Genomic DNA, 15,875 nt, shown 5'->3' with positions numbered 1-15,875 from the left:
TAAACTTACTGTAAGAAACTTATATGTATATTCATATAAGAACAAGTCAGGTAGCGTAACAAGCTTACCGTAAGAATGGCTTTGAGTGCTCCATTCTTGTCCTTTGTTGACAGATCATCTTCAAGGTCCATCTCCATGTCCAGGAAAATCTGCAAAAAGTCCTTTTTTTGTTCATTGGTTTTTGGTTCTCCTTCCTTCTGCTGAAACAGTTCATTTGTTCTTCCTTCAGTGGCACAATCTACAACAGACTGAAGAAAGGCATCAAGCCACTGATGCACCCTTTTAATGTCCCTTTCCACTCCTTGCAGGTCAAGCCAAGCTAGTGCTGGGAAAAAGTCTGAAACATTCGGACTACCTAGGAGCACCATGAGTCTGGCCACCACCTTTCGAAACTCGGCACCCATGGCTTCGCACTTCTCTCCCTTAAGCGTCCCACCCCACAGCATCGCCATCACCGCGTTAATCAAGATCAGAAGGGCCCATTCGCCGATATCTACTGGGACCCCCGATTTTCTATAGAGATCACTCAGAGCTTTCCTGACTTCCCGCCTTCTCAAATCATAACAGGCTTCGAGGCTCCCGTTGCTCATTATCTGTCGTACGAACAGTTTGCGGAGATTCCTCCAATAAGGCCCCTGGCTTGAGAAGGCAATATCCCTTGCGCCATATGTTGCGATGGCAGCAGCAATATTTGGGTCCCGATTGGCGAACATCATGTCCTGGTCCCGCACGATTTCTTTGGCCAGCGAAGCGGAGTTAACCACAATATATAACTTGCTTCCGAGCTGGAGTTTGTAGATGGGGCCATATGTCTCAGCCAATTCGGAGAACTTCTGGTGGAGATGGGTCCCTAGGAATGGGAGGTAACCGAGGAACGGCACACCTCGAGGCCCCGGCGGCAATGGACCCATCGTGTTTTTTCGCCTCCTGAACCAAGCGAAAAAAATAAAAGCTGTGATTGCTATGACGAGCAGAGTCGTGGTAGCTCTAGGAATTGCATCATTCGTTTCTTTAGCATGCCACAACCACGGCCAGGGGCCGTCAGAGCCTCCGTTAGACATTTCCGCTCGAGACAACTCGAAGAGGACAGGGGAAGCAAGAACGAGGAAGTTGCTTGCCACACTAAACGGAGAAGGTCTTTCTAGGGACAGTTTGGTCTCTGATAGACGATATAGGAAAGTGTCATGGGCCGGTGCTCGGGACCGAGACCACGCGGCAACTTAGGCTCTTTGTGATCGATGGATCTCCTTAGCCAAACCTTGCCCAAGGATGGATCGCTCACACTCATTAACCTACTTGAACTGTAGAGAGAGAGAAGGAAGCTTGTGGGAGAGAATAAGAGTATTACTTCATGTTGATTCTTCCAAATGAGGGGAACACGAACACCGCCATTTATGCAAGAATGTGGACGGAATGTGTGACTTCTTGGATCCCTAGCCATTGTCCTTTTCCTCTTGTTCTATAGGCCTTGTCCATTATGTTTGGACCCCTATGCTTTGTCTTGCATGAATTGCCTCTTGTAAGGGCTCTTAACCTCCCTTGCTTTAGAGGATCCTCTAGTTGGGGTGCAATCGTTGCTTGGCTCATCCCTATGAAGATCTCGGAACATTCCAGGACACTAGGGATCGTGCCTAGCTACGCGCCCGACCACCTTGGATCATGCTCGGCCATGTCGGGTCCGCTCGTGGGCCATTGTGCTTGGTCGATGACCACTGTGATGCGTTGTATGAGGATTTTGTTGGGCCGTGACAAAAGTCTATTAAAGAAAGTCAACCGCTCTAGTTAGACACACTGGCGTACGAACGGTTTTTGTATGTATTGAATAATGCTTCATGTAGTAAGTATCTTTCTACAACAAACTCGACTTTAATCTATGAACAATTACGAGCTTGTTTACATGGTTAATAATATTTCATATAAAGTGGAACTTTCTATGTTGGTTATCATCATTCCATATGGAAAAAAAAAAAAGCGTGACAAGTTTGAAGGTTAATAACGATTTATGTGTTGGAATAGTAAGTTTCAATATAGAAAACTAAGCATTTACATGAGGTCAGTAACTTATTCAGACGATTTAGTAAGTTTTTTGCGTTAAATATGGAACTGCCAGCACAACCCGGTTTACTTAAACGAATGTTAGGTGTCGGCAACCAATAGCTAATCGCCCCACGCTGTCTAGGAAGTAACGATCAAAGGGCGAATAACAAATTAATTAGATAAGATACGTGCAATCTTCAAGCAAAGCATGACACCAACAAAACAACACAAGTTAGAAGATAATTTCGCATGTTGATTGAGAAATATGAGTTTGAAATACAAGCTTTGAAAACAACAGGGATTTTGGCCGTGGAAACTGGCCCACTTTCTTCACGGGCTTTCAAGGAAGAAAAAGTAAAATATCCACTTGCCATATATTTTGAATAATTTGAAATTATATATATATTTGCTAATAATAGATGTCTGATTGAGAAAGTCGTATACTTGAAAAAGTAAAAGTCGCTCCGAATTAGCTTTATCAATTTGAATGACACAACTCATTGTTTATTTTGCGGGAAATGAATGATTAAGAAAATAATTTGCTAAAATAAATTTTTTATATCACTTATAAAAATGAATAAGTAGAAGATATTTTCATAAGTCCATGAAAATATTTGGACATAAATTATTATTTTTGCGAAATAAACGAAGCCTATGTACCAACATTCATTCTTTGACCATGTCTAGTTCTTAGAGAAAATTTCAAATAACGGTCTCAAATGCCCTTATTTTCTCAATAAGGGCCTAAAGTGGACATTTGTTTTTAATAGGAACTAGAAGTACCCTCGTTGTTTCAAATAAGGGCCCGAAATGGTGGTGGTTGTTTCAAATAAGGGCCTGACTTAGCCAGCTGGCCGATCGGCTAAATATCCCGACTAATCAAGGACATTTTTGTCAAAATATAATATTAACTTAATTTTTACTTAATTAAATTAGGAAATACAAAAAAAATAAATTAAAACATAAAATACAAAAAAAAAAAAAAAAAATGAAGCACAAGCCGATGACCCCTCCCGCTTGTGGTTATGGCCCCACCGTTGGTAGGGCAGTGGTGACGGTTGACGGGGTCACCGATGACCCCACCAATCAGAGGCAAAGGCTTGTTGGCCCTCGCCGTAGACAAGTGAGGATCGCAGCCCTCCCCCGGTGGAGGGTCGCCGCCTTCTATCGGACCTAAGTGAGAGTTGATGACCCTTGCATTTAGTCGGCGAGGTTGCCAGCCCTTGCCGAGGGGCCGGTGACCTTGACAGCCATCACCGCCGCTCCACTAGCGGTGGGGCAGCATCAACAGTGGCCTCCCGCCCATGTTTTTTTATTTTTTTTTATTTTAAAAAATAGAAATTGGATAAAACAAAGAAAAAAGAGAAAAAAATATATAAAAAAAATTAAATGACAAAAATGCCCATAACCAACTGGTGAGAGACCCTTTTTTGAGATTGATATGGTCACTTCAATCCGATATTTGAAATAATAGTCTTTTCAAGTCCTTGTTTGAAACAATGAGGACACTTCATGTCTTTATTTGAAAAAATGATGATACATGATGTTTTTATTTGGGATTTTTCCTATTTCTTATTAGGAAGGCCGCAAATAAGTCAAGTTAAACCTGACTTATAGTACCTTTAAAGGATGAAACTTTCTTTTCACTTGTTGAACTTAAAACTCAATTTCCATTGTTGACTCAGAATGATATATATGGCAAGTGAATGTCTTATATTTTTCTCCTTGAAAGCCGGTGAAGAAGTGGTCCAGTTTTCATGAAACATGAGTGGTCATGATTGCTCCCTTATTGGCATTTGGCAGACTAATGTTGTCATTGATTGAAAAGCGACGGTTTACTGTTGATCACGAAATCATTTCCTCGTTGTTCATCCGGTTTCCACGAAAGTGACCTTCTTTGAACACCACGTGGGAGATTACGCACAATTAAAGGAAAAAAATAATAATTAGATCATAGCCAATTGTCTAGAGAGTTAAAGAAACATTATAATGCCAAAATATTATTTGTCTCATTTTATGTAGGCGCTAAAACATTATAATATACGACGTAATAAATTACATGACTACTATAATATTTTATGCTTAATATCATCAGCCAAGACTATCGCTAGCTCAATACTATTTCCTCTAGTTCCATGTTATAGAACTTTACTCATATAATATAATCTTCTCTTCTCCTGAGGCTATGTTTGTTTTCCAAAAAATTTTAAAAATATTTTTCTAAAAATGATCGTTTAAAATGATTTATCAATAAAATATATTTTTATTACTGACAATAATATATATTTAAATATTCTTGTAGAGAATTAAAATATTTTTTTATCATTAATTTTTGTGAGCAATACAAGCAGACAATTTTAAGAAAATATTGTTCGATTCATTCATTTTCCGATAAACAAATGGAGCCAAAGCTTTCGTTGAATTTTGTCATATTTCTCGCCAGAAACTAAAGCTTTAAGAAATATTTTGTTTCGCTTTTCAGGCTATGACTCTTCATTTCCCGTTATGAAGTGTACTATCATTATAACTTTGAAGTCTGTCACGAAGCTAGCAATACAGTCACGTATCTTTTTAGTTCTTCAATTCAATTAAAACTTTCATTGCCCTTTTGGAAATTGTGCGCGACGTTTTACAAATTAATCTGAGTAAAAAGCGCGAAACCAAAATAAAGACTAAAAGCTGGGTTTCATGTAAATGTTTACAGCATAAGGGCCATATCAATTGCAGAAGTTACACATTCTGATACCCAACACGAGTCCAGCTAGAATCATATGCTATGAAAATGGACCATATTAATGAGAAAAAGTCAGTCAATCTACGGAAATCTCCAAAAAGTTCTTAAAAATGCTTTATACACCATCATAAATAGACTGTGTTTGATCTACGAAAAACTTAAGATTTGTTCAATAATTTTTTTAAAAATAATCGCTCAGAGCGACATAACCAATCCTTTTTTGAAAATATTTTTCAAATCTTGAAATTAGGGAAACAAATGCACCCTCAATTGAAATTCTTCCGCTTCCAGTGCAAGCACAAATTCTTTTATGGGAAATGCTTTTAGCCCAGTTCGGGTTTCAAACCCGGGTCTCATGCATGAACCCTCACTCCTTGGTGCTTGTCTGTCTATTTTTTTTTTGGTCGAGTCTGTCTAATTTAGTAGATGCTTAAAACATGATTAATACTAGCAAGACATCTTACACTCCGTTTGTTTCGCAAAAAATGAATGATTTAAAAATTAAAAAGTTCATTTGTATCGTTTAAAATAAATAGTTAACGAAAAATAATTTCATTTTTCACAAAAATATTTAAACATAATTTATTGTCGATAGTAAAAATATTTTTTGTTAACTATTTATTGTAAGCGATATAATTAATTACTTTTCTTAAAAAATATCTTTTAAAATTATTTATTTTTCGCTAAATAAGCCTTGCATTCTTGTACTGGAGGATGGGATGGACGTGAGATCATCACGATTTGGGTGTAAGTTCTCTGTTCAGCCCGTGAACGTTGACCAGATAGCGGGGCTGTGTCTTTCTCTTCTCTGTTTTCTCTTACCAGCACTCTTATCTCTCTTTTTTATTTTCATTTTTCCTTTTCGGTTGGTGTGCCCGCCATGTCTGCACTCCCTCAGCATGAAGGAGTGTCAGTTCTTTGTCTTTTACCACCTGGGGAGATTGGAGCTTGATGACGTGACCAAAAACTCTCAGACATTTGATTCAGCATTGCATATAGGCTTTAGGTTTCTAAAGTTTTTTTGGGTAAATGCAAATAGTACTTTAGTTCGTTTTTTAGCCAACTTTAAAGAAATGCAATTGCATTTCCAAAGGCCTCAATAGGCCTTTGGCTCAAGGCAATGTTGGAGCTACTTTGAAAAATAACATTTTCGGAATAGTCATTTTTTTTCTTCTAACTTTAATCTCGCTCAACTTTCACCAGCAAGTGGCGGACAAGCCGAATCGACCGCTGTCCAACCTCACTTGAGGTGGCGCCAACCCCTGAGGTTGGTCCCTAGGCGACATCGCCCGGGTCGCGCGACTCGATTGTTGCCTGGGGTGTTGCGACCCAAGCCTCCACTGTGGTCGGGTGACCTCAAACGAGGCTGAACGCCAGCCAATTGTAGGAGGCCGATTTGGCTCGTTGGCTGCTAAGTTCATTTGGCAAATAATTTTAATTTTTTTTAGAAAAATATATTTAATGAAATCCTACGCATAGTATAGCTTTCACCAAACGCCATTTAGGTCAAAAAAATTGTCTTCCCAATTTGTTTCTAAAATACACTCTGTCAAAAACGATTTGCATTTCAGAAAAGCCTTTTAGACCGAAGGCATTTGCATCTTCCCAAAAGTCCTTCACGAAGTCAATTCATTTGGCTACATTGTAGCTAGAGGTGAGCGGTTCCCAGTCTGATCCGGTTTTCCTAAAAAATCAAGAACATAATCAGTGTTCCTAATTCTCCATTTTTAGAATCGGGGATCGGACCGGATTGGCCGACGGATTCAGTTCTCGGACGGTCGAATGAAACCGATAAACTGTCTAATAATAGAGGAATAAAGTATCAAATAAAGCAACAAGATCACCGATGGCGAAACAATCTCCCTGTGTGAGGTTTTGTCTCTGGACAAATCATCACCAAGCCCTTTGAATGACACAAAACCATCTAATTATTACGATGGCCACAGCATTGATTCTGGCAACAGCAGTACTAGACCATCATACCAGGCAACAATATCATACTGCACTAATGCATCAACTATCAAGTACAGAAAAACATAATAAGATTGCTTGAAGGGTGGACGAATTACTCCACCAAATCAGCCCAAGCTACACAATCATCGCCAGGGACTAATCACCACGCTGCTCAAGATTATTCCTTCACCAACAGTTGCATTCCAACTAGTGGCTCAAGCTTAAGTGAAGGTGAGGTCTTACCAATACTAACATGCCTTGAAAAGCAAATAAGAAGGCTGGGATGAAAGAACAGAAGCCATGTTACGTTAAAAAAAAAAAAATTTGAAATCGACCGATTCGATCCGAGCTTTCTAATTCTGTCTTGTACTCCAAGAAGCGAGAACCAGACCGCCCGGCCACTAGTTCCAATTTTAAGGATCGGGAACTAGACTGCTGCCCTTTAGAACCGGAAACCTAATCACTGATTCGGTCCGGTCCGAGCGGATCCTGATTCGGTCGGTTTGACTTGCTCACCCCTGGTTGGGGCATGCTATGACAAAAGTCCTTCACAAGTCAATTCATTTGGCCGTGGTCTAAAATATTCACGTGCTTTTAGGCATGCATTTCACACCATTTAACAAAAGTCGTTCACAACTCACTTCCCCATCTGCAGCTGCAGCAATCTTCAGCCCCTCCACGAAGAAAGCAAGCGAGATGGGTTTCAGATGCTGTGTCTAAGCTGGAGCAGAACCACTCTTTCTTGCTCTTTCCAAATGAACGTGGGAAGTATGCCATGAATCGTCTAAATACAAGTGTGAGCACTTGACAACAATATCTCATCTTGAGCAACGAGGGAGAGAATGAGTTTATGCTTTAGGGTGTGAATGAGAGAGACCAAAGTTGGTCCGAGGTTTGTGGGCTCAAGACAAGCTTCGGGGTTGTTTCCATCTGGCGCAAGAAACTTTTGGAATGGATCGCATAACGGACCGGTTTACAAAAATTCGTTGTCTCGCCATAAGTCGATGTTTGATGCAGCAACGATTGCGAAATGCAAGACTACTCGGAACCCAAAAAAAAAAAACAAAAAGAAGTGTGCCTAATATTCAGTTGTGGTAAAAGCAGCAACGATTGCAAAATGCAAGACTACTCAATATTAATGAATTTTGTTGGGAGTCAAAATTTCATCTTTCTTCAACAAGTTCAATTCCTTATGTATAATTTTTCATTGACTAAATTCCACGTATCATCGTTCCTAATCCGGCTTACATTAGAGTGTGCATCCAAAAACAAGATGAGATCATGATGGGGGCATGCCCAGCAAAACCACAAAATAATGTATACACTTCCATTTTCTCAATATGAGAAATAAATTGGAAAAACGAAACGAAGTATATACATTCCAAGAATTCTGCCCCTGTTTTTTTATCAAAGAAATTTCTCTGTCCGCAATTTCATCTAAGCCAAAATAATTCTAACAGTATTTAACCAGTTACGAAGGAACCAAATCAAATCTGAGGTCTGTAGGATACGAGGAGCTCAACAATTTTAGGAACCAAATATTGCTACAGTTACTTTAGCTCATGCATCTTTTTGGGATATGTGCACTTGAAGTCTTAAAACTTATCATGAAAATATAAATGAATTATAAAACTTGCAAAAGTGCAATCGAGTCCTAAAACTTATTAAATTGGTGCAATCAAGTCATTCTATTAACGCCGTTTAACTTGACTGACGAAAATGCTGATGTGGCTTTTTTTAATATATTATCTCCTTTATGTGGTGATGACGTGACTTAAACATAAAACATAAGGTCGAAACGACGTCATTTTAGGCCAAATATAACTTTTTATATAAATCTTATTTATGCTAAATAAAAATTAAGGTGAAATTATTATCTTTTTTTTAAAGAGAGAGTTGGAATCTAGGACCACCACCCCACCATCACTAAGAAGGGTTGGCCTGATGACCTTGCCGATTGCAAGCGAGGGCCCGTAGGCCGTCCCCGAGATCTAGGCAAGGATTGCTGGCCTCAACCAGAACCGGGCAAAGCCGGCGACCCTTGCAACCTCTAGGCAAGGGCCTGCAGGCCTTCACATGTAGTCAACGAGGTTGCCGATCCCCGGCCCTCTGGCCATTCTCACCGGGCCTTCCCAACGATGGCGGGGCGCGGCATTGAGGGCTTTACAGTCGTGCCGTTTGGTTTTCAACTCCTTATTTTCTGCTTATTGGTGGTTGTGGACACTATTCTAAATCCGTAGAGATAAAATAACAAGTATGTCCGACGATGGAATATTAAACCAATGCTGACCCATTTAGGCCACAAGGCTATGAAACTTGGGTGATGGTCTTTTGAGGAAATTTAATGGCCTTTTGTTTTTCTTATTATCTATGATTTCTTGTCAAGAGCTGAAATGAAGTATAGTATGCCCTGACACACACACACACACACATATATAATTAAAATAACAGAGCAAGTCAAGAATAATATATCTTGGTTTCTCCACCCCCCAAAGGGTGGCCGTATGGCCGATCCGAGATCGCTGCCTCACTATTATTACTGTTTTCTTTTTTTTTTGCCGTAGACATCCTATGCTTGGAAGCCCCTTTCCGGTAATTTCCACCATATAAATCTAACATAGACATCTCCGTTCGATGACCAATGCTTTCGCGCTGTCCCCTAAAAGGAGACCATTCAATTTCGATATGAATTCACCTATTGTTGAAATTCTCGTGTGCGGAAAGAGTAATTGAAAAAAAAAAAAAGGTTAAATGATTGCAAGATGAGAGATACATGTTGAATTATTTGACGATGATCTTGGTTTTGTCTTATTGAGTTTATTCGACTTGCTTTCTATCTACCTAGAGATGATCAAGCGACCTTCTGAAAGCTTCATGATCCATTAAACTATGATCTTGGGTTTGTCATATCGAGTTTATTTGACTTGCTTTCTAACTACCTAGAGCAGCAACGAATTTCACTATAGATCGAGCGATAAAGTAGATATTACAACCACACTCGAGTTATTCAGATACTTTCAGTGTTTTTCAGCCTCAATTATATCTAATAACCCATAAGTGTTTAACATCACAATTCCTTACGAAACAATCTATCAATCTCATAAAAGAATTAACAAGTAAATCTTACAACGAAACTTAATATGCTCAAACACTTAATTTCTTTATGTAATTTCACGAACAAAACCTATAGAGATAACCTCTACGAAGAACTCAATGAAAAAACAGCGCTTCAATATACTTCACACGGCCAAGTGAAGGATAATATATATCTTCAAGAAGTCATCATGACCAACTTATCCAACCCACGAGTACATATTGCAATTGTGAACCCAAAGTGAATTCTGCAGGAAATAATTCAATATATTTTATTTTTCTTTTTTGGAAGAAGAACACCTGGAGTGCCATAACTTTCATACGGCATTCATATGAGCACCGTCACTTTGTTTTCGTTCAATTGAGTGCTACATTGAAGTAAATCGTTCACTTGAGTATCATTTCCGACAAATCATCCTCGATGGACTTGTTATTTTCTTTTCAATTTTTTCATTTATACGTGGATATTTTTTATTTTTTATTTTTTTTCTCTTGGCCTACGAGGATCACCGATGACCTTGCCGGCCATGAAACCCTCGCCTAAGGGCGAGAGCAACCTTGCCTCGGTCGATGGGGTAGCAATGGCCCTTGGCAAGTGCCTTCGCGGCCACGCTAGCCATGGGCAAGGCAACCCTCGCCCGAACTTGGCGAGGGCCATTACGCCCTTGGCCGTAGTTGGCGGGGCTTCGATAGCCCTCGCCAAATCTACGCAAGGGCCGCCCGGTCCCCGGCAGGCGGGGCCATGAAAGCCCTCCTCCATGGTTGGCAAAGCCGCGACCCCAAGGCTGTCGCTGTCCACCAGCCTCTAGTGTAGTGGCCTGAGTAGGGTTTTGTGGCTGGCGAGGGTCGCCAGTGACCCTCGTTGGCCCAAGAAAAAATGGAAAAGAAAATTAAAAATTAAAAAATTAAACATTTTAAAAAATATTAAAAAATTCCAAAAATATTAAAAATTCAAAAAAATTGGTCCAATGGTGCCATATCAGATTTTCCTATGTCGACGTCAGATTTCTTGAGAGGCAAATCGCTGATGGTGCTAAAATGATCAATATTTCAAGTTTATGACACTCAAGTGAGAAAAAAAATTATGGCGGTCCATATGTCCTCCTCTCTTCTTCTTTTTTTCCCTCTAATCCGCGCAAGTCCAAGTCCAACCATGCTTTCCCTTTTATTTTATTTCCTTCTTTTGTTGACCGCCAACTCTGGCAGACATATATAATATGAAGACAAAATAGGAATGCCATTTTACCTTCTCCAACACTGAACAGAAAATTTATATTTCCCCAGTGGACGTCCACATACATTCAATGCTTGGACTTTTCTTTAGTAAATTTCCGATTGGGTTTCGATGACGGACTCAAATTCGAGACATATTTTAATAGAAAACCAAGGATAAAGCCAACCCCCACGGAAATTGGGAAGACCGAGCAAATGAATTTGCTAGTTGAATCCAAAGGAATCACCATTGGGTCAGAGGAAGTAATAATCAAAAGGTTTAGGAATAAATTAGCCAAATTAAAAGGTTTATGATTGAATTAGAACTAGTGCAATTGGTTTTGGATTTTTTAGGTAATTGTTGTGTCCGATTAGCTAGTTGGTGAGGCAATTTGCCTAGCAATCCGTTGTATTTCTTGTGGTGGTTCACCCCTGGGAAGGATGCAACATGAGTCTATCCTAGTTGTATCCATTAATGAGGAATCTCACGAATGATCTAGACTATATTAACTGTAAAATCTACCTATTTGATTTCTTAAAAAGTGTTTCAGAATACTCGTTAACACAGTCAATTGAAATTATGTAGCAACTAGGGGCAAATCGTCGATGGTACTAAAATGATTAATATTTCAAGTTTATGGCACTCAAGTAAGAAAAAAAATTATGGCGGCCCATATGTCCTCTCTTTTTTTTTCCCTCTAATCCGCGCAAGTCCAAGTCCAACCATGCTTTCCCTTTTATTTTATTTCCTTCTTTTGTTGACCGCCAACTCTGGCAGACATATATAATATGAAGACAAAATAGGAATGCTATTTTGCCTTCTCCAACACTGAACAGAAAATTTATATTTCCCCAGTGGACGTCCACATACATTCAATGCTTGGACTTTTCTTTAGTAAATTTCCGATTGGGTTTCGATAACGGGCTCAAATTCGAGACATATTTTAATAGAAAACCAAGGATAAAGCCAACCACCCATGGAAATTGGGAAGACCGAGCAAATGAATTTGCTAGTTGAATCCAAAGGAATCATCATTGGATAAGAGGAAGTAATAATCAAAAGGTTTAGAAATAAATTGGCCAAATTAAAAGGTTTATGATTGAATTGGAACGAGTGCAATTGGTTTTGGATTTTTTAGGTAATTGTTGCGTCCGATTAGCTAGTTGGTGAGGCAATTTGCCTAACAATCCGTTGTGTTTCTCGTGGTGGTTCACCTTTGGGAAGGATGCAACATGAGTCTATTCCAGTCGTATCCATTAATGAGGAATCTCACGAATGATCTAGACTATATTAACTGTAAAATCTACCTATTTGATTTCTTAAAAAGTGTTCCAGAATACTCGTTAACACAGTCAATTGCAATTATGTAGCAACTAGGGGCAAATCGCTGATGGTACTAAAATGATTAATATTTCAAGTTTATGGCACTCAAGTTAAAAAAAAAAAATTATGGCGGCCCATATGTCCTCCTCTCTTTTTTTTTTTCCCTCTAATCCGCACAAGTCCAAGTCCAACCATGCTTTCCCTTTTATTTTATTTCCTTCTTTTGTTGACCATATGAAGACAAAATAGGAATGCCATTTTGCCTTCTCCAACACTGAACAGAAAATTTATATTTCCCCAGTGGACGTCCACATACATTCGATGCTTGGACTTTTCTTTAGTAAATTTCCGATTGGGTTTCGATAACGGACTCAAATTCGAGACATATTTTAATAGAAAACCAAGGATAAAGCCAACCACCCATGGAAATTGGGAAGACCGAGCAAATGAATTTGCTAGTTGAATCCAAAGGAATCGTCATTGGATCAGAGGAAGTAATAATCAAAAGGTTTAGGAATAAATTGGCCAAATTAAAAGGTTTATGACTGAATTGGTACGAGTGCAATTGGTTTTGGATTTTTTAGGTAATTGTTGCATCTGATTAGCTAGTTGGTGAGGCAATTTGCCTAGCAATCCGTTGTGTTTCTCGTGGTGGTTCACCTCTAGGAAGGATGCAACATGAGTCTATCCCAGTTGTATCCATCAACGAGGAATCTCACGAATGATCTAGACTATATTAACTGTAAAATCTACCTATTTGATTTCTTAAAAAGTGTTTCAGAATACTCGTTAACACAGTCAATTGAAATTATGTAGCAAGTAGGGGCAAGTGGACCGCCTCCACGAAAACTCCTTAATATAATAAATATGCAATAACTGAAACGTTCTGCTCTTAAAAGGTACAAGATTTCATCTTCTGGCCTAATATGCTGGCCGGATACATTTATTTCGTACAACTGAAAATGAAGAGCCTTGAGACTCGACTCAAAGATCTATCGGGACATGTAGAGCTCCGGCGTAGAGAATCTCGGCCTGGGAATGGCGACCAAGGGATTCATTTTCTTGACCACGAGCCCGAACTTGTCCGAGAGTTCCAGCTCCGTCCCTAGAGGAAGTTCCCACTCGAACGAATGCAGAAGAGAAGCCAAGACATACGTTAGCATCCTCTCTGCCAGCGGCAACCCCGCACATATCCTCCGACCGGAACCGAAAGGCATGTACTTGAAGTTGTTACCGGAGAGATCATACTCGCTGGGATTTTCCAAGAACCTCTCCGGTCGAAACTCCAGTGGTTTGTCCCAAATCCTGGGGTCCTTGTGGATATAAGCCATGTTCAGGAATATGTTACTGCCCTTCGGTATCGTGAAACCCCCGACTACACAGGAAGCATGTGGTGTCCGAGGCACTAATAATGATACTGGAGGGTGCAAGCGGAACGTCTCCTTGATGACAGCATCGAGGTACTTTAATTTGGGCAAGTGGTGCTCTTCGACCATCTTATCCTCCCCCAAGACTACTGTCAATTCATGGACTACTTTGCTCATCACATTTCGTTTATGCAGCAACTCTGCCATCACCCACTCGACCATTGTTGAAACCGTATCGGTTCCGCCAACCACGATGTCCTATTCCACACGTTTGAAATTTCATCAGGAAGCATAAATTGTTGTGAGGTTTGATGAAGTTGAAGACTTACTGAAATGCTGTAATAGAGAAGAATCAACGTTCTAGCCTAGATTTTGAGCTTTTTGTAACGGAGAGGGCAAGGTTGGACACAGAACAGAGTCGCAGAGGAGGATTAACTGTACTTTCTGGCGCATCAGGTCATTAAACTTACCGTGAGAAACTCTAGTCAACTAGCTTAATAAACTTACCGTAAGAATGGCCTTGAGTGCTCCATTCTTGTCCGTTGGAGACTGGTCATCTTCAAGATCCATCTCCAGGTCCAGGAAAATCTGCAAAAAGTCCTTTTTCTGTTCATTGGTTTTAGATTCTCCTTTCTTCTGCTCGAACATTTCATCGGTTCGTCCTTCAGTGGCGCAATCGACAACAGACTGTATAAAATCATCAAGCCAGTGATGCACCCTTTTCATGTCCCTTTCCACTCCTTGCAGGTCAAGCCAAGCAAGTGCTGGGAAAAAGTCCGAAACATTCGGAGTACCTAAGAGCCCCATGAGTTTGGTCACCACCTTTCGGAACTCGACGCCCATGGCTTCACCCTTCTCTCCCGTAAGTGTCCCTCCCCACAACATCGCCATGATCGCATTAATCAAGATCAGAAGGGCCCACTCGCCGATATCCACTGGCACCCCGGATTTTCTGTGTAGATCGCTCAAACCTTTCCTGACCTCCTGCTTCCTCAAATCGTAACAGGCATCAAGGCTTGCGTTGCTCATTATCTGTCGTATGAACAGTTTGCGGAGATTCCTCCAATAAGGCCCCTGGCTTGAGAAGGCGATATCCCTTGCGCCGTATGTGATGATGCTTGCAGCGATGTTCGGGTCCCGATTGGCGAACGTCATGTCCTGGTCCCGTACGATTTCTTTGGCCAGCGACGGGGAGTTAACCACAACATATAACTTGCTTCCGAGCTGGAGTTTGAAGATGGGGCCGTAGGACTCAGCCAACTCGGCAAATTTCCGGTGGAGATTGGTCCCCAGGAATGGGAGGTACCCAAGGAATGGCAACCCTCGGGGGCCCGGCGGCAATGGAGCCGTCGCGTCTCTTCGCCTCCTGAACCAAGCGAAAAAACCAAGGGCTGTGATTGCTGCGACAAGCAGTGTTACAGTAGCTCTAGGAATTGCATCATTCGCTTCTTCAGCATGCTGCAACCACAGCCAGGGGCCGCCATCGGAGTCTCCCTTAGACATTTCAACTTGTGATGACGCGAAGAGGACCGGGGAAGCAAGAATGAGGAAGTTGCCAGCCACATTAAACGTAGAAGGCCAGTGTTTCTAGGGGCTGTTTAGTGTCTTGATAGATGATATAGGAGAAAGGTTGTTGAGGAAAGTCAACCGCTCTTGCTAGACACAATGGCTCATCGCCCCCCACGCTATCCAGGAAGTGACGGTCAAAGGCTTCTTTTTCTCAGTAAATGCGAATTAAAAAAAAAATTAATTACGTTAGACGACCGTAGTACGAAAATGTCATGCTAACGGCCCCTTCATTTTTCTGCTAATAATGGAGCACTCATGGAAACTAACTAGACATCGAGCCCTATTGAGGAGGAGGTGCTAGGGACCTATTATCCTATCTGCTAGGCCCCATCATTCGAGCGAGAACAAAGGAAATCAAGCAAGCTGTCGGCGTTATGGTTCAAGATTTTTAGAATAAAGACAATATGGATTCGAGACTTGAAGATTCTGAAGCTCTTTAGCACATCAATATCACTTTTGGTTCCAACGACTTCGAGATGCTTGGAAACGGGCCACTAATCAATACTCACTACTTTAGTAGTGATTGACTACGTTTTTCAGCGATTCAGAATCATTTAGATGGACTTTTAGGCCTTTTTCTATTTTT

At 40.6% G+C, this 15,875-nt stretch overlaps 2 protein-coding genes across 3 annotated transcripts in view; both read right to left on the bottom strand.

Moving 5' to 3' along the window:
* LOC115726807 (flavonoid 3'-monooxygenase CYP75B137-like) overlaps positions 1–1,347 on the bottom strand; it is a 77,317-nt gene extending 75,970 nt beyond the window's left edge. For both annotated transcript variants that reach the window (XR_007199678.1, XM_048285108.1), the window contains exon 1: positions 69–1,347. Coding sequence is in view for 1 of the 2 variants with exons in the window: in XM_048285108.1 (XP_048141065.1) it covers positions 69–1,061 (993 nt within the window). In the remaining variant the exon portion in view is untranslated. The remainder of the gene's footprint in view (positions 1–68) is intronic.
* Positions 1,348–13,196: 11,849 nt separating this feature from the next.
* Positions 13,197–15,396, bottom strand: LOC115726806 (flavonoid 3'-monooxygenase CYP75B137-like). Its single transcript, XM_030656854.2, has 2 exons — positions 14,228–15,396; positions 13,197–13,978 (listed from the first exon to the last, which is right to left on the bottom strand). Exons 1-2 carry the CDS (start codon positions 15,221–15,223, stop codon positions 13,346–13,348), a joined length of 1,629 nt encoding a protein of 542 aa, XP_030512714.1. The 5' UTR covers positions 15,224–15,396; the 3' UTR covers positions 13,197–13,345.
* Between the last annotated feature and the right edge of the window lie 479 nt (positions 15,397–15,875).

The sequence above is a fragment of the Rhodamnia argentea genome, chromosome 9, assembly GCF_020921035.1.
Source record: "Rhodamnia argentea isolate NSW1041297 chromosome 9, ASM2092103v1, whole genome shotgun sequence".
NCBI classification, from domain to species: Eukaryota; Viridiplantae; Streptophyta; class Magnoliopsida; order Myrtales; family Myrtaceae; genus Rhodamnia; species Rhodamnia argentea.
The sequence above is the reverse complement of the archived record's forward strand: the minus strand, read 5'-3'. Positions and strand labels throughout refer to the sequence as shown.

Excerpts from the sequence above, each read along its gene's own strand:
- LOC115726806 (XM_030656854.2), bottom strand. The coding sequence starts at position 15,223 with ATGTCTAAGGGAGACTCCGATGGCGGCCCCTGGCTGTGGTTGCAGCAT. Across the intron at positions 13,979-14,227 it reads CACTCAAGGCCATTCTTACG|GACATCGTGGTTGGCGGAAC; the intron begins GTAAGTTTATTA and ends CGTGTGGAATAG.